Source organism: Lepidochelys kempii, chromosome 3 (assembly GCF_965140285.1).
Source record: "Lepidochelys kempii isolate rLepKem1 chromosome 3, rLepKem1.hap1, whole genome shotgun sequence".
In the NCBI taxonomy this organism is placed as follows: Eukaryota; Metazoa; Chordata; order Testudines; family Cheloniidae; genus Lepidochelys; species Lepidochelys kempii.
Genome location: NC_136382.1, coordinates 84995113 through 85023078, shown reverse-complemented (window position 1 = coordinate 85023078; position 27966 = coordinate 84995113). Strand labels below are relative to the sequence as shown.

At 42.5% G+C, this 27966-nt stretch overlaps 1 protein-coding gene across 1 annotated transcript in view; it reads left to right on the top strand.

Moving 5' to 3' along the window:
- AK9 (adenylate kinase 9) overlaps positions 1-27966 on the top strand; it is a 239386-nt gene that overhangs the window by 35089 nt on the left and 176331 nt on the right. The window contains 4 exon segments of the mRNA XM_073336992.2: positions 135-247; positions 4732-4914; positions 20430-20555; positions 24930-25004. Coding sequence (XP_073193093.1) covers positions 135-247; positions 4732-4914; positions 20430-20555; positions 24930-25004 — 497 coding nt within the window.

The following is a 27966-nucleotide window of genomic DNA, read 5'->3' as shown; positions in this document are numbered from 1 at the left end:
AATGTGTGTGGCCATGACAAATGGATTCTAGTTATACTTCTATCTAGATGTAATGTTTAAAACAGATAACTATAAATATTTAGTGTATTGAAATAACTTTCCAAAAGATGTATTTAACACATTTTATTTGGCAGGTTATGTTCTCAGTGGATTTCCTTCTCTCTCAGAGGAATACATGACTATTTCGGAGCAAATAGAGAAAATTAGAAATCTAAAATTAAAACCAAATTTCCTGATTAACATTAAGGTAATGACAGCTTTGATAACTTGCTAATCACTTTCATACTTATTCTTAAAATAAGATTAATATTCTATAGGAGTCAGAGTAATTTTTTTCATATATTGAAGTATAATAGCTGTTGCTAAGGGCCAAATTCTTCTTTTAGAATGGAGTTGTCAAAGAAGTTACGCTGGGTTTACACTGCTGTAATAGACAGCAGAATTTGGCCCTAAGGACCGATCCTACAAGGTATTGAGCATCTCCTATAACTTCATGAGGTGCTCAATGACTATAAATCCCACTGATCAGTTTTTAAGACTGGAACAAAAAGTACATGTTCCATGAAAATAAAGCCTAGGGGTAACAACAGGGTATGAATATTCTAAGTCAAAGCCAGTAGAAGTGCTATTTGAGACTATCTACAAATATTCTTGAGAAAAATTAGTTACATATTTGAGTGAAAAAACAAGTTACTTTGTAGTCCAGCCTTCCTTGTCTAATTGTCAGCAATGGTGAAAATACTACTTACAGATCAGTTATTTACAGATCAGATTTGAACTGAATCTGCAAACTCCTCTATGCTCTCTTGCAAAATTTACTGAAATTCCCCAAATAGACGTATAGTGAAGTACCAGCCAGACACTTTCCAAAAATTACTGTAATATACATTTAGAAATACACATTATTGTAAGTACAGTAGTCAGAGGACTTCTTACTCCATAGTTCTTAAAAGAAGAAGAAAATATACTGGATCTATTAGGTTTTTTCCCACTCTAACTTCTAAAATAATGAATGGGCTGCTGAAACAGCAGTGTTTGTTACATTGTCCATGTATTCTCAGTAAGATTTTGCTTGTGGTTCCTCAGACAGTACAGTAAGTACCTAGATATGTAGCATGTATGTGAGACAGAGATGGTAGTTGGTTGGCTTAAGTGGAGTAGTGGGAGTGCTGGCACTTCGCTAGATGTCATTTAAATTTTTTCCACACACAGCCCAAAATTCTACATATTTCAAAATTTAAAGACTTAAATTTGAACATGTCCAGTGAGCATTTTAACTGCTAATTTGAAATTATTTGGTTTCTGAGAGCACAAAAATAACTTGAAACCCCAAAATAAAATACCTTCTTGTCACATTTTAGGGGAAGGAGCTATTATTTTTAATTATAGGAAGTTGGACCTTGTTTTAATAACAGAAAGTGCAAAGGACTTATTCCAGGCAGTTCATTCTGTATGGTTTCACACACAAAATTCCGTATAAATGGGTGATACAGTTTACACCAGCAGAAAGGCAATTCTTGACTTCATGTACATACCTCATCTTCCCCCTTCTGACTTCAGCTGAAGGAAGGTTGAGACCTTAAACTCCAGCGAAGTAATCTTGGCTCCAGTGCAGTCAAATGAGAGTTTTGCCATTGACTTCAGTGGTTCCAGGATTTCAACTAGATGTGATAGAATTGTGGCTATTTTCACTATGTCCAAAAAAAAAAAAAAAAAAAAAAGGAAGCGGAATCTCTTTAGAAATGCATGATCTGTGAATAGCTTTTCATTATTCACTGTGGAAAAATCTTGTTCTATTTGTATATCAAAAAAATGGCAAAGAGGAGGCTCCTTTGGGGGGAGAAAAGCAAATCTCAGCAAACGCCTCTTCTTGCTTGCTTCTGAAAGTTGTGTGTCATATGGCAATCACATGAGATTCCCTAGTTCTTGCAAGGGAAGCAAGGCAATCTCCAGAACTCTGGTAACACTTCAAGGGGTTGCTCATGTAGTGAACTTATCATGCCCAGTACTTGGCAACATGGTCCAGTTAAACAATACTTTGTTCTGTACAGTACCGGATTGACCACGGTGCCGGGCCCACAGTCCAAAGGGGCCCAGGCCCGGCCCGCTCTTCTCTGCTCCCCACCCACCACTCTCTCCTGCAGGAGCAGCAAGTAGAAGCTTGGTCTTAAAAAAAAAAAAAAAAAAAAAAAGTACTTGTGGCACCTTAGGGAGTAACAAATTTATTTGAGCATAAGCTTTTGTGAGCTACAGCTCACTTCATCGGATGCATCCAATGAATTGAGCTGTAGCTCACAAAAGCTTATGCTCAAATAAATTTGTTACTCCCTAAGGTGCCACAAGTACTTCTTTTCTTTTTGTGGATACAGACTCACAGGGCTGCTACTCTGAATCTTCCCTCTCTCTCCCTGCTGCTGAACAGCTGATCACGCATGCAAGGAAGGGGAGGAGCAGAGCTGTAGCTCGCTCGCTGCTTGGGGAAGGAGGCAGAGAAGGGGTGGGTCCTTGGGGCAGGGGGTGGAATCAGGGCATACCCCCCCCCAGCCCGCTGCTGTGAGCTGCTCAGGGATGGGAGCACCCCCACACCCCAGCCCACACCCCCAGCCCTCTGCCCTGATTCCTGCACCCCCCCCACATCCCTACCCTGAGCACCAAACAGGAGGTCCTGCACGCTACCCCATATTCCCACCTGCACCACTTGCACCAAATGGGAGCTGTCCCAGGTAAGCGCTCCACACCCCAAACTCCTGCCCCAACCCTGAGCCCCCTCCCTCACCCTAGCTCCTGGCCAGACCCTGCACCCCAACCCCCACCCTGCTGCTGCACCATAACTCCCTCCCAGACCCTGCATCCCCAGCCCTGTGCTCAGTGCACCCCCACCCTCAGTTCAGTGCAGAGAGAGATGAAGAGAATGGGCTGGAACCAGAGAGAAGGTAGGTACACACTATGTGGGCAGGGGCAGGGGGGGGAAGCCTGTTTACCCCCTCCCCAGCCCTGCTGCGCTTGCAGTTTACCCCTGGCCCCTCCCTTGCTCCAGGGACCAATCCTAGCTCCCGCCCTACTGTGCTTTTGTCCCCAGCCCCTGCCTTGCTCCCGTCAATGCCCCACAGTGCTCATCTTGCCCCAGCCCCTGCCTCGCTCCAGCTGGGGACCAATCCTTCCCCCAACCCATGCCCCGCTATGCTCTTGCCCCTGGCCCCTGCCTCGCTCCAGCTGGGGACCAATCCTTCCCCCTGCCATACCCCACTGTCAGGGTGGATAAAAATAAATGACTTTTTAAAAAAAAAATTTAAAAATCAGATTTTTTTTTAATTTAAATCAGATTTTTGAGGAAAAAAACTATTGTATCTCATCATGGAATAGGATTATAAATTCTAATTCTATAGTACGAGACAATATATTCATGTAATGTTTAAGAAAAGTTTGTAAATGAGTTCTAATAGTTCATGGATTAGGGACCCAATCTTATGGGGTTCCACAGGATTATTTAGGTTAATCTTTCTGTCTACCCACTGGGACGCAGTGCTCAGTCTAGAAGGTACCATCAGAGATGCTTCATTTTGCAGTTCTCAAACTGTGGATTTGTCTCCCCAGAGGTAACATGCTTGTTAACAGCAAAAAGGTTTTTAAATAAATAAATAATATACAGAGGTGAGAAATAACAGATCTCAACTCTATTGTCCCTCTGCAAATTTGTGTACAGAGTCAATCCCTTGCCTCTCTTTAAAAGTGAAAAGTTTCAAAAAGTTCAATGAATAGAAGATTGTTGGGGGCGGAATAGATCTGGACAAGGAGAAGAAGTCTGGAGATAAATGTGAGAAGTGAAAGACATGCTTTTTTGTTAAAATGTTATGATTGCTGTTGAAGAAAAAAAATCCAGAATACTTCATGTTGTTGTTTTAGTTAAATAAAACAATTTAAATGCCTGTCTGACGATGTTCTCCTCCTAATACAGCCTGGCAAGAAAATCCTCCAAATATAATTGATTAACCTGTTGAACTGGAGATAGTTCACCTCCCAATGACTTCATAAATATCTGTTTCAATTATCTTTGGTAAATGAAATAACCAAATAATCATTCATTTTCTGATATAGCTTTAAAACTCCTCTGAAATTTTTCAAAATAAATTACTGTTTAAAAGTGTATAGTGTGTACCTTCTAAAAATGAAACCCACATCTATCTCTGAGTTGTGAAGACTATGTATTAAGGTTATAACAACCAACAAGAATGCACCTTTATGTAGAAAACCATGATTAAATTGAGTCTTCCTGACTAGTGATTTCAATCATGATTTAAATCAAATCCACCCTGCCTGCTGTGCTCTTGCCCCGGCCCCTTCATTCCCTAGGGAAGCCCACAAATATGTTTGGCACCAGGCTCACAAAAAATTAATCTGACCCTGGTTCTGTAGAAATTGCTCCTCCCCTTTTACCCCTCCCTGGATTAGCAGTCGCTGTTTTCTCAGGCTTTTCAAAAATTGGGGGAAAGCCAAGTGAGGCTATGTGGTAGGTGATTGAGCAGTAGCTTTTGGGATTGGGAATTGTCTATTTACAAAGGCTCTTCCCATGTCCTTTTGGCATCTTGTACATTTAATTGACTGTATGTGCCTAGAAAGCTATTTAGAAGTGCAATATATAAAAAGTTAAGTAGATTCTATTATTTAAGAAAAATAATATTGTTATGACAATAACATAAACAGAAAGTTTTCTTTCAATTATTTCTTAACTAGTGTCCTGACTATGATTTGTGCCAAAGACTCTCTGGGCAAAGACAGCATCCTGATGCAGGGCAGATATACCAGAAGAACCAGTGGGATCCTGAAATTCTTGATAAACGGAAGAAAAAGAAGGATCAACATAAAGGAGAAGATGAGGAAGAGGAAGAGGAGGAAGAGCAGGAAGAAGAAGATGAGGTAACTGATCTTAATCTACAGAAGAGCCTCTCTTTATTAGCAGCTGTCAAGGTTCCTCCCCCACTCTAACTCTAGGGTACAGATGTGGGGACCTGCATGGAAACCTCCTAAGCTTAGTTTTACCAGCTTAGGTTAAAACTTCCCCAAGGTACAAATTAATTTTATCCTTTGTCCTTGGAATATCCACTGCCACCACCAAACTCTAACTGGGTTTACTGGGAAACGTAGTTTGGACACGTCTTTCCCCCCAAAATCCTCCCAACCCTTGCACCCCACTTCCTGGGAAAGATTTGGCAAAAATCCTCACCAATTTGCATAGGTGACCACAGACCCAAACCCTTGGATCTGAGAACAATGAAAAAGCATTCCATTTTCTTACAAGAAGACTTTTAATAGAAGTAAATAGAAGTAAAGGAATCACCTCTGTAAAATCAGGATGGTAGATACATTACAGGGTAATTAGATTCAGAACATAGAGAATCTCTCTAGGCAAAACCTTAAGTTACAAAAAAGACACACAGTCAGAAATAGTCATTCTATTCAGCACAGTTCTTTTCTCAGCCATTTAAAGAAATCATAATCTAACACATTACTTACTAAAAGTTCTAAGACTCCATTCTTGTTCTATCCCTGGCAAAAGCAGCATATAGACAGACACAGACCCTTTGTTTCTCTCCCTCCTCCCAGCTTTTGAAAGTATCTTGTCTCCTCATTGGTCATTTTGGTCAGGTGCCAGCGAGGTTACCTTTAGCTTCTTAACCCTTTACAGGTGAGAGGAGCTTTCCCCTGGCCAGAAGGGATTTTAAAGGGGTTTACCCTTCCCTTTATATTTATGACACGCCCCCAAATCTCAGCTAGGGTGAAACACTGGCTGGGATTTCTTCCTGGAGCTCTAGGAAAAACAGAGTTAATAAGACACATACATCTCTAAATATGCTACCGAGTACATAAAGACTAACAATATTTTCCACATCTCAAGGATGATTTTAACCAGTTGATTCTGGGAAACTTTCATGGGAGAGTGCATCAGCCACTTTGTTAGAAGCTCCTGAGATGTGTTGGATGTCGAAATCAAAATCTTGGAGAGCTAAACTCCACCGAAGAAGTTTTTTGTTAGTTTCCTTGATGGTGTGAAGCCACTTCAGTGCAGCATGGTTGGTTTGCAGGTGGAAACGCCGTCCCCAAACATATGGGCGTAGCTTTTCCGGAGCGTAGACAATGGCGTAACATTCTTTTTCACTGACTGACCAGTTGCTTTCCCTCTCAGACAGTTTTTTGCTGAGAAACACTACAGGGTGGAATTCTTGATCAGGTCCTTTCTGCATTAAAACTGCTCCCACACCACGCTCGGACACATCTGTGGTTACTAGGAACGGCTTGTCAAAGTCTGGGGCCCTTAGTACAGGGTCAGACATGAGTGTCGCTTTAAGCTTGTTAAAGGCCTTCTGACACTCTTCGGTCCACTGAACGGCATTTGGCTGTTTCTTTTTGGTTAGGTCTGTCAGTGGGGCGGCGATTTGGCTGTATTGTGGTACAAATAGTCTGTAATAACCGGCCAAGCCTAAGAAGGATTGAACCTGTTTCTTTGACTTTGGGACAGGCCACTTTTGGATAGCATCCACTTTGGCCTGTAGGGGGCTGATAGTTCCTTGACCCACCTGGTGTCCAAGGTAAGTCACTCTGTTTAGGCCTATTTGACGCTTCTTAGCCTTAACAGTTAGTCCTGCCTCCCTTATGCGCTCAAGGACTTTTTGTAGATGTTCCAGGTGGTCTGCCCAGGAATCCGAAAATATGGCCACATCGTCAAGGTAGGTGACTGCATATTCTCCTAATCCCGCTAGGAGACCATCTACAAGTCTTTGGAAGGTGGTAGGTGCATTTCGCAGCCCGAAAGGGAGTACATTAAATTCATACAGCCCGAGATGTGTGGTGAAGGCTGACCTTTCCTTGGCAGATTCATCTAGCAGTACCTGCCAGTACCCCTTGGTTAAGTCCAAGGTAGAGATGAACTGGGCCCGTCCCAGTTTCTCTAATAGTTCATCTGTGCATGGCATTGGATAGTTGTCTGAGCGAGTTACAGCATTTAGCTTACGGTAGTCCACGCAAAAACGTATTTCCCCATCTGGTTTGGGAACTAGAACCACTGGAGATGCCCATGCACTTCCAGAGGGGCGGATTACACCCATCTGTAACATATCCTGGATCTCCCTTTCTATAGCAGTTTTAGCTTGAGGAGACACCCGGTAAGGTTGGACTCTAATTGGGTGAGCATTACCTGTGTCAAAGGAGTGGTATGCCCGTTCAGTCAGTCCTGGGGTGGCTGAGAACATTGGCACATACCTAGTGCACAGCTCCTTGATCGGCTGTCGCTGCATACACCCAAGGGTCATGGAGAGGTTCACCTCTTCCACACCACCAACACTTTTCCCTTCGTAGTAGACACCTTCAGGCCACTCAGCGTCGTCTCCTCCCTGGACTGTAAACTGACAAACCTTTAATTCTCTGGAATAAAAGGGCTTTAGAGAATTAATATGGTACACCTTAGGCTTTCGGTTTGAGGTGGGGAATGCTATGAGATAATTAACAGCTCCCAGGCGCTCCTGGACCATGAATGGCCCTTCCCATGATGCTCCCATTTTATGGGCCTGGAGCGCCTTTAAGACCATGACCTGGTCCCCTACTTTGAAGGAACGCTCTCTGGCATGTTTATCATACCAGGTTTTTTGCTCTTTTTGAGCATCCTGTAAGTTTTCTTTAGCAAGGGCCAAAGAGGTTCGGAGGGTGTTTTGTAGGTTGGTTACAAAGTCCAGAATGTTAGTTCCTGAAGAAGGTATAAATCCCTCCCATTGCTGCTTCACCAACTGTAATGGCCCCTTAACCTCACGGCCATATACAAGTTCAAATGGGGAAAACCCTAAACTGGGGTGTGGTACAGCTCTGTAGGCAAAGAGCAACTGCTGCAACACTAGGTCCCAATCATTGGAGTGCTCATTTACGAATTTACGTATCCTGGCCCCCAAAGTTCCATTAAACTTCTCCACCATGCCATTTGTTTGGTGGTGGTAAGGAGTGGCAACCAAGTGATTTACCCCACGAGCTTCCCAAAGGTTTTCCATAGTTCCTGCCAGGAAATTAGTCCCTGCATCTGTGAGGATGTCGGAGGGCCAACCTACCCTGGCAAAAATGTCTGCTTGTGCCTGGCACACACTTTTAGCCCTGGTGTTGCTTAGAGCTACTGCTTCCGGCCATCGGGTGGCAAAATCCATGAAAGTCAGTATGTACTGCTTTCCTCTGGGTGTCTTTTTCGGAAAAGGACCCAGAATATCCACAGCTACTCGCTGAAATGGAACCTCAATGATGGGGAGTGGCTGGAGAGGGGCTTTGACCTGGTCTTGGGGTTTTCCCACTCTTTGGCATACTTCACAAGACTGGACATAGGTAGAAACATCCTTGCCCATTCCCTCCCAGTGGAATGACCCCCCCAAACGGTCTTTGGTCCTGTTCACCCCAGCATGGCCACTATGGTGATCATGGGCTAAGCTCAAGAGCTTGGCCCGGTATTTAGTTGGAACTACCAAGTGTCTCTGAGGATGCCAGTCTTCCTGGTGTCCCCCAGAAAGAGTTTCCTTGTATAAAAGTCCTCTTTCTACAACAAACCTGGATCGATTAGAAGAGCTGAGAGGCGGTGGGTTGCTCCGTGCCGCCGTCCAAGCTCTCTGGAGGCTTTCATCCGCTTCCTGTTCGGTCTGGAACTGTTCCCTTGAGGCTGGAGACGTCAGTTCCTCATTGGATTGTGGACCTATGCTTGGTCCCTCTGGAAGCGATGTAGGGGATGAGGCTGTTTCCGTTGACTGTGAACCACTTTCTGCTGGGACACTATGTTGGGATTCAGGCTCTGGCTGAGCCTCTTGTGTAGGGTTATGGGCTGCTGCTGGTTCAGGTTCGGTGGGGCCCTCTGGTGTTGAGGTTGCAAGTACTGGATTCAGGGGTGGCAATGGGTCTGGTGTTGGTTGTTCTGCTGGTTCGGGTTCTGGGACTGGTTCCGTCTGGGTCTCTAGGACTGGATCCACTACTGCTGTTGCAGACATTGGCCTGGGGTCCGGGTCCATCACCTCTGACTGGGTCCTGATAGAAGTTTCCGGAACAGAACTAGGCCTCACAGCTTGTTTAGCCTGGCTGCGGGTGACCGTTCCCACCCTCTTGGCCTGCTTCACATGTTTGGCCAAGTCTTCCCCCAACAGCATGGGGATGGGATAATCATCATAGACTGCAAAAGTTCACGTTCCTGACCAGCCCTGGTACTGGACAGGCAACTTGGCTGTAGGCAAATTGAAAGAGTTGGACTTGAAGGGTTGAATTGTCACTTGGATCTCTGGGTTGATTAAATTGGGGTCCACTAAGGAAGCATGGATAGCTGACACTTGTGCTCTGGTGTCCCTCCACGTGGTGACCTTCTTCCCGCCCACACTCACAGTTTGCCTCTGCTCCAACGGTATCTGGGAGGTATCTGGGCCTGCAGACCTCTGGTGTGATTCCGGTGCAATGAACTGTAATCTGTTGGGGTTCTTGGGGCAGTTGGCCTTTACATGCCCCAGCTCGTTACATTTAAAACATCATCCAGCTGACGGGTCACTGGGGCGAGGTGGGTTGCTGGAGAACGTAGTTTGGACATGTCTTTTCCCCCCAAAATCCTTCCAACCCTTGCACCCCACTTCCTGGGAAAGGTTTGGTAAAAATCCTCACCCATTTGCATAGGTGACCACAGACCCAAACCCTTGGATCTGAGAACAGTGAAAAAGCATTCAGTTTTCTTACAAGAAGACTTTTAATAGAAATAGAAGTAAAGGAATCACCTCTGTAAAATCAGGATGGTAGATACCTTATAGGGTAATTAGATTCAAAACAGAGAGAATCCCTCTAGGCAAAACCTTAAGTTACAAAAAAGACGCACAGACAGAAATAGTCATTCTATTCAGCACAGCTATTTTCTCAGCCATTTAAAGAAATCATAATCTAACACATACCTAGCTAGATTACTCACTAAAAGTTCTAAGACTCCATTCCTGTTCAATCCCCAGCAAAAGCAGCATATAGACAGACACAGACCCTTTGCTTTTTTCCCTCCTCCCAGCTTTTGAAAGTATCTTGTCTCCTCATTGGTCATTTTGATCAGGTGCCAGCGAGGTTACCTTTAGCTTCTTAACCCTTTACAGGTGAGAGGATTTTTCCTCTGGCCAGAAGGGATTTTAAAGGGTTTACCCTTCCCTTTATATTTATGACAGCAGCCATGTCAGAAAAAGAACAAAGCTCATGTACATTTAAAAATGAACTAAAAACCTCAACTGTTACTCTGAATGCATTTTGTTCAACCCTGTTTTTGTAATCAATTTCTGTTCTGCTTTCAGAGATGTACTATAGTATTTAAACAAAATTGTAATACTCATTCAGTAAAATTATTTTGTAGTACTGATAAGATTTCAGCTTGTTTACCAGTTTTGACATTGGACTACCATAAAAATACAGTAGAATCTCAGAGTTATGAACACCTCAGGAATGAAGGTCGTTTGTAACTCTGAAATGTTCATAACTCTGAATAAAATGTTATGGTTGACCTTTCAAACCTTTACAACTGAATATTGACTTAATACAGCTTTGAAAGTTTTCTATGCAGAAGGAAAATGCTGCTTTTAACCATCTTAATTTAAATGAAACAAGCACAGAAACAGTTTCCTTACCTTATCAAATTTTTTTTAAAACTTTTCCTTTATTTTTTTAGTAGTTTACATTTAACACAGTACTGTACTGAGTTTTTTGGTCTCTGCTGCTGCCTGATTGCATACTTCTGGTTCCAAATGATGTGTGTGGTTGACCAGTCAGTTCATAACTCTGGTGTTTGTAACTCTGAGGTTCTCCTGTACTGTGAGATATCTTTTAGTTGGACTAACTTCTAATGGTGACTGCATAGTTCAAAATCTTGTCTCTGAGTTTCTGGTCTGGACTCTATGTATCTCGAAAGCTTGTCTTGTCTCACTAATATCCTGGGGCCAGCACAGCTACAATGCCACTGCAAATAAAAATACTGTAACTTTTTTTTAACAAGATCTTAATTTCTTTCACCTCCAGAGTGAGTCATCTTGGCATTAATTAAAACACAATAAAAATAGTGTAGCAGTTTTATTGGAAGGGGGGGAAAGCTAAAAATAATATTTCAGGTCTGCATAAAATATCAACTGATTATGTACAGCTAATCAAAAGTAAATTATGAGCACTTACAAAATAGGTATAATCAATAAAATACATGCTAATCCTTGATAGGTTGTACCTCTAGAGTACCCTGGGGGTGAGAGTGGGCACCTTTCTTGTCACAGATGTCCTTCTATGGCTGTATAGCTGGTTTAGAGTACAGAGTGTGGTCCTCCGACCATAAGTCTTAAGGGGGTGGTAACCCCCCCTTCTAGGCACAAAGCAGTCCAGAAAATGGTAAGGGCAAACCAAACAACAGTGCATCCCACAAAATAGTCCAGGCTTACCCAGTGGTCCCCTGTAAGGTCAGAGGACAGTAGTCTCTGAGGGGGGTCTGAACCTTTAACCCCTTGTGTCCAAAGAACCTAGGCTATGCACCCAGGGTTCTAAACAAAAAGGGAAAACAAAGTAAAGAAGATCGCTCTAATCCTTCAGCTGGTCCAGGTGGCAGAGGCTCTTCAGCTGTCCTACTTGTCAGTGAGGCTAGAGAGCTCTAGCTCTGTTTACCTTTTAGTGCCACCATGTACTTTGTTTTTTGGCACAGCAGCCTCATTATATGAAGCTATGACTGCCACTTTCTTCATTCATTTTTAGCCAAGTTTTTTCTTATATCCTTTCACTCCGTCCAGTATCCATAAGGAAATGCAGTGAGGCTTCCCCCCCCACACACACACTGTTCCATTTCTATGACTTTTTAATTAGTCATTAAGGGCAAAATCTTTGCCAAGCTGACTCACTTTTTCTCAGAGAAACTTTCTTTCCAAAGATTATTGCCCACAATACCATAGAACATGATCAACAGTTTTTTGGTTTTGCACATATTACATAGCCTATCATTTTAGTAAGTTTAACTTATATTTGGCACAATGACCTCTTAACACTGTAAAAATGACTACTTCACTTTTTCTGTCATGACTGTGGAGTATAATATCTTCAGTTTTCGATCATACGTCATAGAACGTTTGTTCTTTTGTTTCCTTAGTCCATAATTCTTGCCATTCCTTTGCAAGCTCCTTCATGACCATACTTTTAAATTCTTGTCTACTCAAGACAGGGCTGGATTTAGGGGCAGGCAACCCAGGCAACCACCTGGGATGGTAAGCTTGGAGAGGCGCTGGGCTCAAGGTTTTATTTTTGTTGTTAGCAACAAAAGGGAAAATAGAATGTTTGAAGGAAAATGTTTCAGGTACACCATATGTGGATTCATTTTTTCACTAAACTAGAATATTCTGGATATTGTAGAATCTTATGGAATCTTCCAGATTTTCTGGGAAGTACAGTTTCCTTAAACCTCCTAGAATGTTGTCAGTCATGCCCTGTACATTTCTGATATTCTTAAAATTAAAAAGTTTCCATAAGCTTAGAGGAAACATTTTTATTTGCTTATATATGGCATGAATAAATACAGATTTTCGGATCCTAGTGTGCAAATGTATTATCTTGTATGACAGGGATAAATCATGCATGCAAATCGTGCATCAAAGTTGTGAAATGGGCTACAAATGCTATGAAAATCAGGCATTCAAAAGTTTAACAAACGGAGGGGGGGCACTGAAGACTCTTCTTGCCTGGGGCGCCATTTAGTCTAGGGCCAGCCCTGACCCAAGGGTAACATTCATCTCCTCTTTTTGTAAGCCATGTTTTGCTTTTTTGTCCTTCATCTCATTTCAACATGTGCCAGAATCCTTGCTATTGTTACACAGATACCAGCTTGCATTATTTCAATAGTTAGGGATATTATTTCACTTATTATGTCATTTCTACTTTCTGAAGTCCCTGTTCTGAATGTCATTATGCCTGACAAGGAAACAGATAAAATTAGAGCTACAGTTGGTTGCACATCTGTTATCCAGGCTAGTGCCAACATAATCCCCATTAGTTCAGACGTGAGAATGGTCGCATATTCAATAGCCTTTTAGATTTCTGGATTCCAAGACTAGAAAACAGAAAGCTGTTCCCACTCTTCCTCTGCTGTCATTTTTTTGATCCATTTGTATAGACTTTGTAAAACTGGCCCCATTTTTCATAAATTAAAAAATGCCATTGGTCATAATGTGTGGATTTTTCGTTCAGTTTTTTTGTACAGTTCCAAATCCACAAATGGGGAATAACCTGTCCAGCTGTAACATGATTTCCCATGACTACAAATTTTTAGTGTTCTCAATTTTTTCTTTTTACATATCTCCTTTACCCATTTTTTGACCCTGGTGTAGTATGAGGTAGTCTGTGGCAATCCATATAATTTTATCTACTAAACGTCCAGCAATCTTCATAAATCTGTTGTGTACTTCTGATTTCATGATTCCCTTTTACCTTTGTCCAAAAGGTTACAGCTAATAGTTTCATCCTTAAATTTACAGGTGCTTCTCCAGTGGCTATGTTTAGCACACATACTGATATTGCTGTCATTGTGCCACATGCCAATCGCACAGCTTGGGCCCACAGCAGTTCCAAGTTTCTAACACTTGTTTTTGAGGCTGAACCAAAAAACTTGGCATCTGTCGTCTAAAACTGATCTTATCAATGCTCTATACAGCATAATCAATACCTTCTTATCTGTATCTGTATCCCATGTATTCAAGCTACCCTTTTAAATAAGTTCATTCTTACTTTTACACTTTTAATTCTGTGTGACTTTTCCAAGTCAATTTATTACCAAACACTACTCCTAGGAACATAAACTTTTCAACTATCTGAATTTTTTCACCATAAATAAATGTCAGTCCCAATCTTCCTTAATTTTCATCATGATTAAAAATATTCTGTTTCTGCAAGAGAGAATTTAAATCCCCAATCATTTCCCCACTTGGAATTTATCTGGAGTGCCTCATTTGTCTTTTATGCTGTTCATTTGTCTGGAGTGCCTTAAGTCTTTTATGCTTAGTCCAGATAGCACAGTCGTTTGCGAAAAGGGAAATATTGTTCCCATCTGCACACTTTCCAGTAGGCCATTTATCATAATGGAAAACAAAGTAGGACTAATAATACTCCCTTGTGGAGTTCCATTTTTAAGTTGTAGGTTTTTGATAAAGCTGTTCTTATTTTGACTTGTATAGTTCTGTCACTTAAAAAAGCCCTTATCACTCCACAGCAGTCTCCCTTTTATTTTAGTTTTATAGCTAGTTTATATAGGAGGCCTTCCCTCCACAGCTTTTTTAATGTCCAGGAAGACTGTTATAAAGTTCTTAGTCCTTAGGCTTTTGTGTACCTCTGTTTCTAGACCCACAATATGGTCAACAGTGCATCTTCCTTTTCTGAAACTACTTTGTACCTCCGTTGTAATATTTTTTTTTCTCTCCAAGTATTCTATTAGTCTTACTTTTATCATTTTTCCATGATTTTCGCCACACACTTGATGTGAGGGCAAAAAGCCTATAAGCGTCAGGTCTTATATGTAATTGGTATAACCAATGCTTGTTTCCAGTCTATTGACAGCAGTCCTTTTTCCTATATATCATTATATGACTGCAATAGAATTTTTAGACTTCCTTTTGACAATGGTTGAAGCATTTCATTACTTATATTACCTTTACCCAGAGCTGTATTTTTCCTTATTCTAATGGCTGCAATAAGCTCCTGCATAATAACATTTTTGTTTAGCAGATCATCAGTATATTCTCTCCAGCCGTTTAATAGTTCACAGTTATCCTCAGTAAACTTCCTTCTTTCCCACAAAACTCATTGTTTTGATTCATATCACTACTGACCTTTTGGAATTCTTTTGCTAAAATGTCTGCCTTTCCTAGTTGAAGACCTCAGTTTCATTATTTACAATAAGCCCAGGTATAAATTTACTTTTACTTTGAATTCCATTCATTTTTTTAATTTGCCTGTATATTTCAGAAAGCTTTGAATCTTTGTTCCCACAGACATTTCTCCAACTTTTTTTTGACTTTTTGATAATCCTTCGTGCCACTGCCTTATATCTTTTATAGTTCATTAAGTCTTTACTATTAATTGTGTGTTTTACTTGCTTCTATACCTTGTTTCTTTGCTTGATTGCTAATTTACAATCCTCATTCCACCCGGGAACCATATTTCTAAGTCAGGGACAATGATGTTTTATAGATGGCCTGTTGCTGAAATTTTTTATTATGTTATAGAATTCATTATGTTGACACTTGTATAATCACTGCATAAATATTCATCACATTTAATCTTGAAAAGACCGCAGTCAGCTTTTCAAAACTTTCAACTAGGAACACTTTGTGTTTTTGACATCTCTTCAGCTTTGGTCCTCAATATATGTAGGGAAGTGATCACTTCCCATTCTGTCTTCTTTGTAAGTTTCACAACTGCATTTACTATCTATATTGTTTGTTGCAATTCCTAGATCCAAAACAGAAAAGGATCTGTCCACTGATTAAATCTAGCATGTACTTCTGTATTTAATATTACCAGGTTATGAATATCAATAAAGTGTTCTAAGCATTTACTGTTCGTCAGTTTTCTTACTTCCCCGTAGCTCATTATGACCATTAAAGTCTTCGCAAATTATCAATGGGTTTTTGATGTTAACTAATTTTTCTAGTTCTAAAATTCATTTTTATATGGCTTATAAACATTTTAAATCCATATGTGTTTTTGTTCTGCACGGGAATTGCAATAGCATCAAAACTTAGTTTCTGCACATCCATTTCAACTTAACTAAGTTCCTTTTTTATATGTATACAGATCTTCTCCCCTTCTTCTGGTAGCCTCTGGGGTATATCCAAATGCCCTCCCTCCCCCGAGTACTACTTGGCCTGCCAGGAGGGAGGGAGAAGGACTCCCTCCTCCCACTGCGCCACAGCCAATAGGAGCTGCAGGGGCGATGCCTGTGGGTTGGGGAAGCACGTAGAGCCACCTGCTTGTGCCTCCGCTTAGGAGCCGGAGGGACATGTTGCCACTTCCTGGGAGCTGCCTGAGGTAAGCGCCACCCAGAGCGTGCACCCCCTCCCGTGCCCCAATGCCCCAGCCCTGAGCGCCCCCCCCCCCCGCCTCGCACTCTGAACCTCTTGGTCCCAGCCCGGAGCCCCCTGCTGTACCCCAACCCCCTGCTTCAGCCTGGAGCCCCCCCCTGCACCCTTAACTTCTCATTTCTGGCCCCACCCCAGAGCCCACACCCACAGCCAGAGCCCTCACTCCCACACATACCCCAACCCTCTGTCTCAGCACAGAGCCTCTCCCACACTCTGAACACCTTGGCCCCAGCCCGGAGCCCCCTCCTGCACCCCAAACCCTTCATCCCCGGCCCCACCCTAGAGACTGCACCACCAGCCGGAGCCCTCACCCACTTCCACCCCCCCAACCCCTGCCCTAGACCAGAGCCCCCTCCTGAACCCCTCATTTCTGGCCCCACTCCAGACCCCGCACCCCCAGCTGGAGCTCTCACCCCCTGCCCCAGCCCAGTGAAAATGAGTGAGTGAGGGTGGGGGAGAGCAAGCAACAGAGGGAGAGGGGATGGATTGATCAGGGGTGGGGCCTTGGAGAAGGGACGGGGCATCTGGTAAGGGGGCAGGGCAAGGGTGTTCAGTTTTGTGTTTTCAGAAATTTGGCAACCCTACACTTGGCTGCTGTCCCTGGCAGCCAGGCCCAGGCAGGGAGCGGAAGGGGTGGGACCAGCCATTTCTCATGCTGGCTGCTTTGGGTTCCTACTCCGTGCAGTGTGGCAGCTGCCTGAGAGAGAGCCTGGCTGGGGTGGCACCCTGGCCCCTGCTCAGGTCCAACTTCTGGGAACAGGCCAAGCGACCCAGAAACGTGCCAGGGGAGGGCTCCAACTTACTTGGTCCCTGTTCCCAGCAGCTGGGCCCGGGCAGGGAGCAGAGGGGATGGGGCAGGCTGCCGCCCTAGCCAGGCTCTCCCTCAAGCAGCCTCTGCGCTGCACACAGCAGTGACCCTGAGCAGTCAGCTTTAGCCATATGAGAAGCAGCTCCATCCTACTCCCTGCCCGGGCCTGGCTGCCAGGGAAAGCAGCCAAACATGCCAGAAGGGAGGAGGTACAATGGGAGAAGGACAGAGCTCTGCCCCACAGTTAACTCTGGTGGGCAGGGGAGACTCCAGGCTGGGCGCAGGGCAGGGGGGATTGCTGGGGAGAGGAGACATGGGGCGGTCACATGTCCTCCCTTTTAGATTGTGTTTCCCCATATTAGCCCTGTTTCTTGCACACAATCAGGCTTTTCTTCATTTCAAAGATGACTTTCTTAAATTCCTGATCATGCATTATTAAACTCTGCACATTCCAGCTAAGGATCATTAAGACCCTGTTATATAAGCTGCATTTTTGCCTACATTTAAAATCTCATGAATGCAGTCTGTCAAGAGGTTGTCTATCGTTAGCAAAAGCAGCAGAAAAATATCTGATTTTAATCCTTTCAGTTTTTTCCCCATCTGCAAGATGCAGTTAATAAACTTCTCTTTAGCACAAGATACATCATCTCCCATTCCCCTCAGATTCTCCTTCCTGACCAGAGATGTGTTCTGTTGCTCTTGTACATCTTGTCTCTTACTTGTGTATTTTTCTTTTTCTGTTTTCTGCAGTGGGACTCATTGGTAGCCTCTACAGATGATACTTCTTGGAAATTTTTTTTTTTTTTATTTCTCTAGCTCATTCTGCACATCCTTTATAAGCTGTACTGTGAATCCCCACCATTGCTGCATTTATGTTCTATTCCTTCTACACTGTTCTCATATGAGTGATTTCTTCCACGTATGCTGTACCTCATTGTTTTCTTACAAATAGTTGCTGCACATCCAAACTTTTGACAATTATAACACCTCACAGGAGTTGGGAGGAGTCTGTTTAACCCAGAAAGATGGATTCCCCATTTGGATCCTATCCAAAGTGTCCCGCCTTCAGATGTTATGTGTAAGCAGTAGATGGCTGGTTTTCACCCTCTCTTACAAAAGTAGCTGTTTAACAAATGATCATTTCTCTTTGCCTATACTCTTTTGATATCATCCTCAGACAATCCTAACAGCACTCCATACATAACCCCTCTTGCTTCCATCAGGAATTTAGGCAGTTGACAAGTATCTCTCATTTTCCTTAAGGTTACAGTTTTAAGAAGTTTTTCAGCTTGCTCCTTAAGTGGACATTCTATCACTAGATCTCCATCATGCATTTTTTTAGCTCTTTGTACATAACCAACACTTCACATGCTCCATTCCACCATTTTCAGGGGGTTATCATCTATTTTCACATTTTCTATAACTGATTTGACAATATGAAAGGTTGACTTTTACCTTGTTTTTGTTTTTCATTTCTATGTATTCCATCTTCAAAACCTGATATATCTAATCTTTTTTCCTCTTTCTGGATCTGAGACCATTCCTCATCTGCTATTTTTCCTCAGCCTCCATTGTCAGTTTCAACATTCAGCCTTGTTGCAGCTGGGGTCCAGCCTTAGACCTCCACTCCAACTGTTCCTACAATCCAGCCTCACCATGTTCAGGCAGATACCAGCACTCAGCCCCAACCCAATCTTCAGCCAGCAGCCTGCCTCTAGCTACCTCAGTCCCAGAATGCATCACCTCCAAATTCCAGCCAGCTCAGCACCAGCCCCATAGTCTGTCTCAACCTCAAGCCTCAGCCAGCCTGCCACCATGTACGGGGCTTAGATCCTCTCTTTTAAAGAGCTGCCCCTCTCCAGGTTTGACAGGCCTTACAGGTGCTCAGAGTTCATGCTAATTGTGCCCAGTGAAGCTCTTTAGCTCCTTCTTGACTGCGGTGAGATATTGTCCCACCGCAGTCTTTCTGAAGGCTTAATTTGAGAGCTAATTTTCACTCTATATGTATAAAAATGTAAGTTGCTACAAAATCGTGTGTGTGTGTTTAGCTAATGAAACAAATACTCACTAATAAGGTCAGCCTTGTTTTGTATGCCTTTTGGTTATTAATGAAAAATTAACAAAATATTTTTATCATAATAGCTAGAAAATACACAAAATTCTGCATGGATGAGAGCTTTGTGTAACTGAGTCCAGCTGTTTACATCTTTAGTTCCTGCACACCTTTAATAAGTTTCTAGACTCTAATGAAATGCAAATATTAAATAATAGTTATATAACTGGACATGCATTTTAAGTCCTTTGCTGGCTTGGGGGCTTGGCAGATTGTACTTTACTTTGTTCTTCACTATTTATAGTATTATTTATTTCGTGCCACAGATGTACAAGGTGCATTACAGATGTAAAATGTGACAAGGTTCCTACTTCAAGAAGCTTGCAATTTAATATATACAGATAGCTTAATGAGTAAAGATTAAATCAATGCAAGTGGAAAGGGGATTAAAGGGTGACAAAAAAGGGAAGAGGAAAAATATACCTGGGGACCATTTTGAATTTATTTTTGACAGGGCTTCAAACATTTATCTGACACCTACCAAGATGAAAAATATCTGTGCTGACGTGCTCCCAGGCCATGACAGTGAAGTTTAAAGAAATAAAATAGTTGTGTATTATTTATTGTGCCCTGTATTTAGTTGTTAAAATATTGACACTCAACTTTGTTTAAATTTTTTTTAAAAGCATAACTTATTACATCCCTTTCACTGAAGTTTCTCTCCTTCTTCCTCTTCCTTGCTTCACTCCACTATTTCTTTTTGTGGTCTATCTTTTCCTATATTTTCTACAAGGTCTGTTTTCTCTTTTCCTTTGTTCTTCCTCCTGCCCCTTGTCTTTTCACTTCATGATGTTCTCTTCTCTAGCTCCTCAGTATTTTCCAATTTCATTCCTCCTCTCATTTACTTTTCCCTTCTCTTACTACCATACTTTCTTTTTTAACGTATCCCATCAATAAATATTAGCTAACATGTTGATTAAAATATCCTTCTTCCTAGTCTAGACAAGGCCTTAGGGAGATAGTACAACATTTGTAAAGGTGAAAATATCATCTAGATATTTGTAGAAAATACTAAAGGCTGAATGCTCAGGTGCAGCAAAGGAGTGTGCCATACACCTTGGAGGAGGAAGCAAACAGATTTATGTCCTCTCCCCGCACCTCATCCTGGGGACCAATTCATTCCCTTTTCCCCTGGGATGCCTTTAAATTGCACTGCCTTATAATGTTGGCCAGAGGTATCTAGAGCTCCTCCCATCCCCAGGAAACCCGCTTACCAAGTTAGCTGGTGGATCACTATCAGCTAGGGGAATCCTCAGAGGGCTTCTTAAACTACTATGCCACACACACGAAGAGTAGTAGGGTCCTAACTATTGTCTTTTTTATCTAGACAGGCTTTGGTTAAGTACATTTATTATTACAGGGCCTGAAATAAAGTATTTCTTTTCTTTAGGCAGCAGCAGATACAATCATGTTGTCAGATATTTTGCCTCATTTGGTGCAGAGGCCTGAAGATTTTTTGGAAAATTCAGAAGCCAGGGTTAATCTGTATAAGGATACCATGCTACATCCTCTAGAGGTAAGAGCAGCACAAAGTAATATTGTTGTATACACCAGAAGATCATTTTTTAACATTTGTTTTTCTATAATTTTTATGCAGTCTGGGTATCTTGAGTTTATTTTGCAAAGATGAACCTAACCCACAATCTGACCCCCCTCCTCAGAATTTTGAGGTTCAGATTAAAAAGCTCAGGATACAAGACAGTTCACAGTTGTTTCTAGTGTCAAATCAAAGTCCTGTACCATCTTTTAGTTTGAATGGGGCTTAAAAACTGAACTACACTGTCATGTACTTCCATACCAGATGTCGACTGGCTACAGATCTTGCTTATACACACCCGCTGTGTTCATCATAAAATCCAGATAAGATTAGCTTTACATAAGGTCTTTTACTATTCTGCCTATTGGAGGCACTGTGAGTATAATGCAGTTTAACATTCCATTACATCTCCCCCTTTAATTTCTACTTTCCTACCACTTACACTATTGTGCTATCTTTGAAGTTCAGTACATATCCATCTGTTAAGTGTCTCTGAATCACTTGTTGGTGTTTATCTGTAACTCAGAAGATTAAGGAATGGATCTTCCTACTATAGGATTTTCTGTATAGCTCTCTCAATCTTTCCATTCACTTGTGGGTAATGTGGGCTGCTAGTAATAGGCTCAAAATAATATTTAGTTCAGAATGACAAATTCTGCTACAGTGAATTGTGGTCTGTTGTCCATCACTAACTGTTCTGGAATACTGAAGTGAGCAAAAGTGTACTTCAGTTTTTTGATAACATAGCAACATGTCACGTCTTTCCAGTACATTATTTCTATATACCCATGTAATGGACTGGGCCTCACCACTGTGGCACCCCCTACTGGACATTCTGGGAATTAGCTTGAGTCCTTCCTCAGGGTGCCCTCCTCCGGTGGTGTCTCACTCGCCATTACTCCTACTTTGCTGTCTCCAGCACTCTGTGACTCACGTCTCTCCTCAAACCTCAGCATTCTCTTCTGGGCTGTGCCCCCTCCACTGTCTGTCCCCTCTTTTGGGGGAACAGGCAGTCTGTAGTCCAGCCACTCACCTCAGTGGCCTGCTGCAGTCCCCAGTCTAGTCCCTTGCTCCAGGGGCAAACTGCAGTCTGTGTTGGCCACTTCCCTCAGGGCAAGTAGAGGGCAAAGAAAGAGGGAGGGACCCAGGTCCACCCACTACTCGGCATCCCGACCCAGGGACCCTGTAGCTGGTAGCCGCTGGTAGCCACTCGCTGCCCCTCCTCCAACTCCTCTGCTGCCTCTTTTCCCTGGGCCACTTCCCCCACAGCCCTAGCACCTTATCTGCCCTTCCTCCAGGGCCTCAGTCTGGGATCGGATCCTCTGCTCCTAGACAGCCAGTCCTTCTCCCTAGCAAGCCAGAGAGAGACTACCCTCTGCTCTGTTGAGCCGCCCTTTATATATGCCCCCTGCTAGCCCTGATTGGCCGCTGCAAAAAGCCACCTCCCAATTGGCTCACTTAGTGAGCCCTCCTTTAATTGGAGGGTTCTGCGCAGGATCCCTCTGGCCTACTTTAACTCCTGCTCTTCATGGTGTGGGGCAATTGCCCCACTACAGCCTGGAAAAAATAGTCCACTACGATCAGGCATGTCTTTTGAATTCACATAAATCTGAAGCTAGTCTCTTCCAAGGTTTTGCAGGTAGGGGTATTTGTACACTGTATTGTTCAGCATTGTCTCTTAAGTTGATTTGTACTGGATCTCCTTTCAAAAGTCTAATATTATCAAATCTTCTCTCAAGCTCCTCCACCTTTTTCACTAGGTCCATCATGGCTGCCATGCTGCAGCTGGGAAGGTCACTGGTCTTTGATCCTTTGATCACATACCTCTGAATGCAAAACTTCTGTCTTTATAAGTTTCTGTGGTGAACTGGCCCAGGAGGTTCAGAATAACTCCAAGATTCGTCAGAGCTGTGTCAGGCAACTTCAGCTCTGGAAGGGGTTGAAGGTGATTGTAAGTCCCTTCTGTGATGACTGTGATGTCAGTTCCTGAGTCAATTTTAAAGTCAATAGCTTTGCCATGAATATTCAGTTTCACTCTCCAGACAGAGTGTATGTCATCGCAAGTGATAGATCCCAGAAACAATGGCTCTTGATTGTCTGTCATAGGAGTCAATTCCCCACCTGCTTTTATGTGGCAAACAGCTGCAAAATGTCCATATTTTATGCATTTCTGACATTGTGTCTTTGGTTGGACATGTATCATCATATGACTTTTTCCACATCTTGTGCCTGCAGGCTAGAATTTGTTCCTCTTCGCCTGAGAGCTCCTTGCCTCAGAGGTTTTATGCTAGTGACGTTTAACACTCAATTGTCTCTTTACAGTTTCTAAGCTAGTTTCAGGTTTTTCAAGTTGCTTTAGGTTTTGCTGTCTCACCAGCTCAGACTTCTTTGCTCTCTGTATAGTTGTGCCTAGTGTTAAATCTCTCTTCAGTTATAGCTACTGTGAAATATTTTTATCTGTTAACCCAGTAACCAGCCTGTCTCTGATATTTTCATTTTTTGCATTTCCACAGTTTTCAACAAATGTATGCAGATCTCTTATAAAACATTCAACATTTCCCACTGGCTCTCAAATTCTCTGATGGAACACACTCTTTCATAAGCCACATTTCTCTGTGGTAGAAATCATACATCAAACACAGCCAGAACGCTTTCACAGTCATCTTTGTGACTGTCTTCAGTAAAGTCAAAGGATTTAAATATATGCTCTGTTTGCTTCCCCATAGCATGAATTAAAGAAGATACCTGTATATCATTAGTTTCCTTGTGGAGCTTGGGAGCTGTGAGAAATCTGGCAAAATATTGTTTCCAGTCAGTCCATTCTGAACGTTTGTCAAAGCTAAAGTGCTCTGGGGCACTGAAGAGTGGCATGTTGATGAGATCCTGCAGTCTTTGTTGCTTTGTTCCTTCTGTGTGCAACCTTTATTGCTGTTTTCCTTCTGTTTCTGTTCTTAGTTTACTTCTGACACCATGTCATGTACTTCTGTACCTGATATGGACTGGCTACATAGCTTGCTTATGCACATCAGATGTGCTCAGCATAAGATCATTTAATACACTGTCAGGTATGGCTAAGATTAACTTTAAAAAAAGTATTTTACACCTGGTCCACCTAGTGGCATAACAGTATAATACAGTTTAATATTCCATTAGATACACTGTTATTTCTATAATTCCAGATAGGGACGTATGTGAAGTACAGCTACCCTCACTATTGAAGAGGCCCCTGCAGCACTCAGTCTCCAATTGGCTTCGCTTCTCTTCTCTCTGCTACCTTCTTCCTCACAGTTCCCAACAGATCTTCCTCTTCCTGTTTCATTGTTGTTGCCCTGGAAGTCATTGGAAACATATTGACTGGGCCATTCTTTGGTTGGAGTTGTGTGTTTCTGTGGCGGTCACATGCAGAAAGTCAGGAGAGAGCCAGAAAAGCAGTGTCAGTTTGGCCCTGAGAGGAATCCAAGTGAAAGAGTTTCTTTTGGGGAGAGTAGTGGCTGGAAAGTTAGACATGGAAATTGTGAGCAAGGAAACGGACTCCTCTTGTTTGTTTCTACTGTGCTCAGGGAAACAGGACTTTGTATACCTTCTTTGTAAATAAATACGATTGCATCAAAGAAACACCTGACTCTATGATCAGTTTATCTTCCTAATGGAAACAACCTGGCAACGCCTCAAATATTGACCAACTAGTCTGGTCAAGGGGCAACGATATTTTTCAGTTAGAACTTGACAAGTGTTGTTTATCTATGCCTCACAACATCCCTATGAAGTAGATAAACATAATTATCCCCATTTTCCAGATTAGGAAACTGAGGCTAAGAAAGGTAAATCGTTCAAGTTCCCATAGAAATTCAGTGTCAGAAATTCGCACTCCAGTCTCCAGGCAATGAGGTCTATGACTCATCTGATAAACTTAAGGACAGTTAGGACTCTCACCCTTGCCAGCCTAGACTATTATGGGCGGAAAGTCATATCAGAGACTATTAGGAGTTGAAGGTCATATTGTCTTTAAGCTTAATTTCTTTAGATATTTAAAAATATACTGGGCTTGATCTATGATTTTTTATTTGATCTATGGCCTCTCTGTAACTATAATTTTGAAATTCTCATGACATTTAATTTTCACTATTAAAATAGAAGCTCCTTTCCAGATGCCTTTGGATTGATACCCAGACTTTTAGTCATGCAGTCTAAATGCTGTTTGTTTTTAATCTATGGACTGAATCCTACTGCCATGGGAATTCATGTGAGTTTTGCCATTGACTTCAATGGGAACAGGATCAGACCCAATGTCATTAATTGGTTGGTTATACTCAATTAAGGGGTGTATGTGCGTCTTTTTTCTTAAACATACAGGATATGATGGCCGAGCACGATTCTCAGTATCTTATTGAACTGGATGGAAATAAGCACCCTAATGAGCTCTTTTCAGTAAGTATGCTGCACATAAACTAAGACAATTTACACTAGAAAATTATATACCTATCATCTCTATTAAGATGATATTGGCAACATTATTGCTCTATAACTCATGATGCTATTGCTAGAAAATATCTTCTTTTGGATGCCTGTTCCACTTGTTACTACCAAAAGAAATCTGATTATGCTTACTAAACATTCCATATCTTCGCAACAAGCCATATCATGTTGCATCAGGTTATCATCGGCATCATTTACTATAATTTGTTAAATTGACAAACACCATTATTAGCATGGATGAAGATATAAAGGCATTTACATTATACTCTTGATTATCCAGATAGCCTGGGGGGGATATAGATTTTATTTGGATAATTGAGAGTTTGGATAATGGAGAAGGCAGGAATCATTCAGTAGCAGATGGGCCTGCCCCACAGCTGGGAGCTTGTCCTCCTCTTCCTGGCAATCCTAGTCAGGGGGAGGGGGTGTGGATAGGGGTCGGGGCAGTCAGGGGACAGGGAGCGGGCGTGGGGAGGGTGGATAGGAGGTGGAGTCCCAGGGGGGGCGGTTAGGGGCAGGGGGTCCCGGGAGGGGGCAGTCTGGGGACAAGGAGCAGGAGGATTGGATGGGTCGGAGGTTCTGAGGGGGGTAATCAGGGGGCGGGAAGTGGGAGGGGGTGGATAGGGGGTGGGGGCCAGGCTGTTTGCGGAGACACAGCCTTCCCTAACCGGCCCTCCATATCATTTCACAACCCCGATGTGGCCCTCAGGCCAAAAAGTTTGCTCACCCCTGATCTAGCCCAATATCCTGTCTTCTAACAGTGGCCCATGCCAGGTGTCCCACAGGGAATGAACAGAACAGGTAATCATCAAGTGATCCATCCCCTATCACCCAGTCCCAGCTTCTGGCAAACAGAGACTAGGGACATCATTCCTACCCATTCTGGCTAATAGCCATTGATGGGCCTATCCTCCATGAACTTATCTAGTTCTTTTTTGAACCCTGTTATAGTCTTGGTCTTCACAACATCCTCTGGCAAGAAGTTCAAGACTGGGTGTTGTGTGAAAAAATGTTAAATGTTAAAAAATGTTTTGTTAGTTTTAACCCTGCTGCCTATTAATTTCATTTGGTGACCCCTAGTTCTTGTGTTATGAGGAGGAGTAAATGACACGTCCTTATTTAATTTCTCCACACCAGTCTTGATTTTATAGACCTCTGTCATATCCTCCCCTTAACCATCTCTTTTCCAAGCTGAAAAGTCCAGTTTTATTATTCTCTCATCATATGGCAGCCGTTCCATACCCCTGATCATTTTTGTTGCGCTTTTCTGAACCTTTTCCAATTCCAATATATCTTTTTTGAGATGGGGCGACCAAATCTGCACAGTTTTCAAGATGTGGGCGTGCCATGGATTTCCTCCTCCTTGCAGTCGAGTCCGGGGGTCGCTGCTCTATTATCCGAACCTCTGCATTGTCCAAACCCCTTCCTTGTCCCCCAGCATGAGATACATAGGGGACAAGAAAGGGATTCAGTTAATGTAGAGATTTTTGATAAATGGGATTATACTGTACTAATGTTTTTCAATTATTATTTAATAAAATATATTTAACAGTATTAATTTAGCATAGCTTAACCTAAAAAATAATTCAGCCATTTTTAATGGTATTGTGGCATTGCAATGAGAGACATGGATTACATTTCTGGATCGTGTTTTTCATTTCCCAGAAGGTCTACAGAGTTTGTGGGCTTAGCCCCTGTAGTTGAAGTTAAATTCTCATGTCACTTTATAGCCAACTTTCCTCCTAACTAAAAGACGGTGTTGATGAGCAATGATGGGAGTCCTGTCCTGTTCTTCAGCCAGACAAGTTGTCATAAATATAAAGGGAAGGGTAAACCCCTTTGAAATCCCTCCTGGCCAGGGGAAAGCTCCTCTCACCTGTAAAGGGTTAAGAAGCTAAAGGTAACCTCGCTGGCACCTGACCAAAATGACCAATGAGGAGACAAGATACTTTCAAAAGCTGGGAGGAGGGAGAGAAACAAAGGGTCTGTGTGTCTGTCTATAAGCTGGTCTTTACCGGGGATAGACCAGGAATGGAGTCTTAGAACTTTTAGTAAGTAATCTAGCTAGGTATGTGTTAGATTATGATTTCTTTAAATGGCTGAGAAAAGAATTGTGCTGAATAGAATACCTATTTCTGTCTGAGTATCTTTTTTGTAACTTAAGGTTTTGCCTAGAGGGGTTCTCTATGTTTTTGAATCTAATTACCCTGTAAGATATCTACCATCCTGATTTTACAAGGGGGATTTCTTCATTTCTATTTACTTCTATTTTTATTAAAAGTCTTCTTGTAAGAAACTGAATGCTTTTTCATTTTTCTCAGATCCAAGGGTTTGGGTCTGTGGTCACCTATGCAAATTGGTGAGGCTTTTTATCCAACATTTCCCAGGAAAGGGGGGGTGCAAGTGTTGGGAGGATTGTTCATTGTTCTTAAGATCCAAGGGTCTGGGTCTGTAGTCACCTAGGCAAATTGGTGAGGCTTTTTACCAAACCTTGTCCAGGAAGTGGGGTGCAAGGTTTTGGGAAGTATTTTGGGGGGAAAGACGCATCCAAACAGCTCTTCCCCAGTAACCAGTATTAGTTTGGTGGTGGTAGCGGCCAGTCCAAGGACAACGGGTGGAATATTTTGTACCTTGGGGAAGTTTTGACCTAAGCTGGTAAAGATAAGCTGAGGAGGTTTTTCATGCAGGTCCCCACATCTGTACCCTAGAGTTCAGAGTGGGGAAGGAACCTCGACACAAGTGGTTGCTGCAACATGGGGCAGTAAGGGGGAGGTGTAAAATGAAAAAAATGGGAATGTCTTCAACCTCATGGACAGTACTCCATCACTGCCATTTCACCATATTCTCACTTCCCTGAATACGAATTAGGACCACTCTCCAATAAGCACTTATACATGTGCTTAACTTTACTACT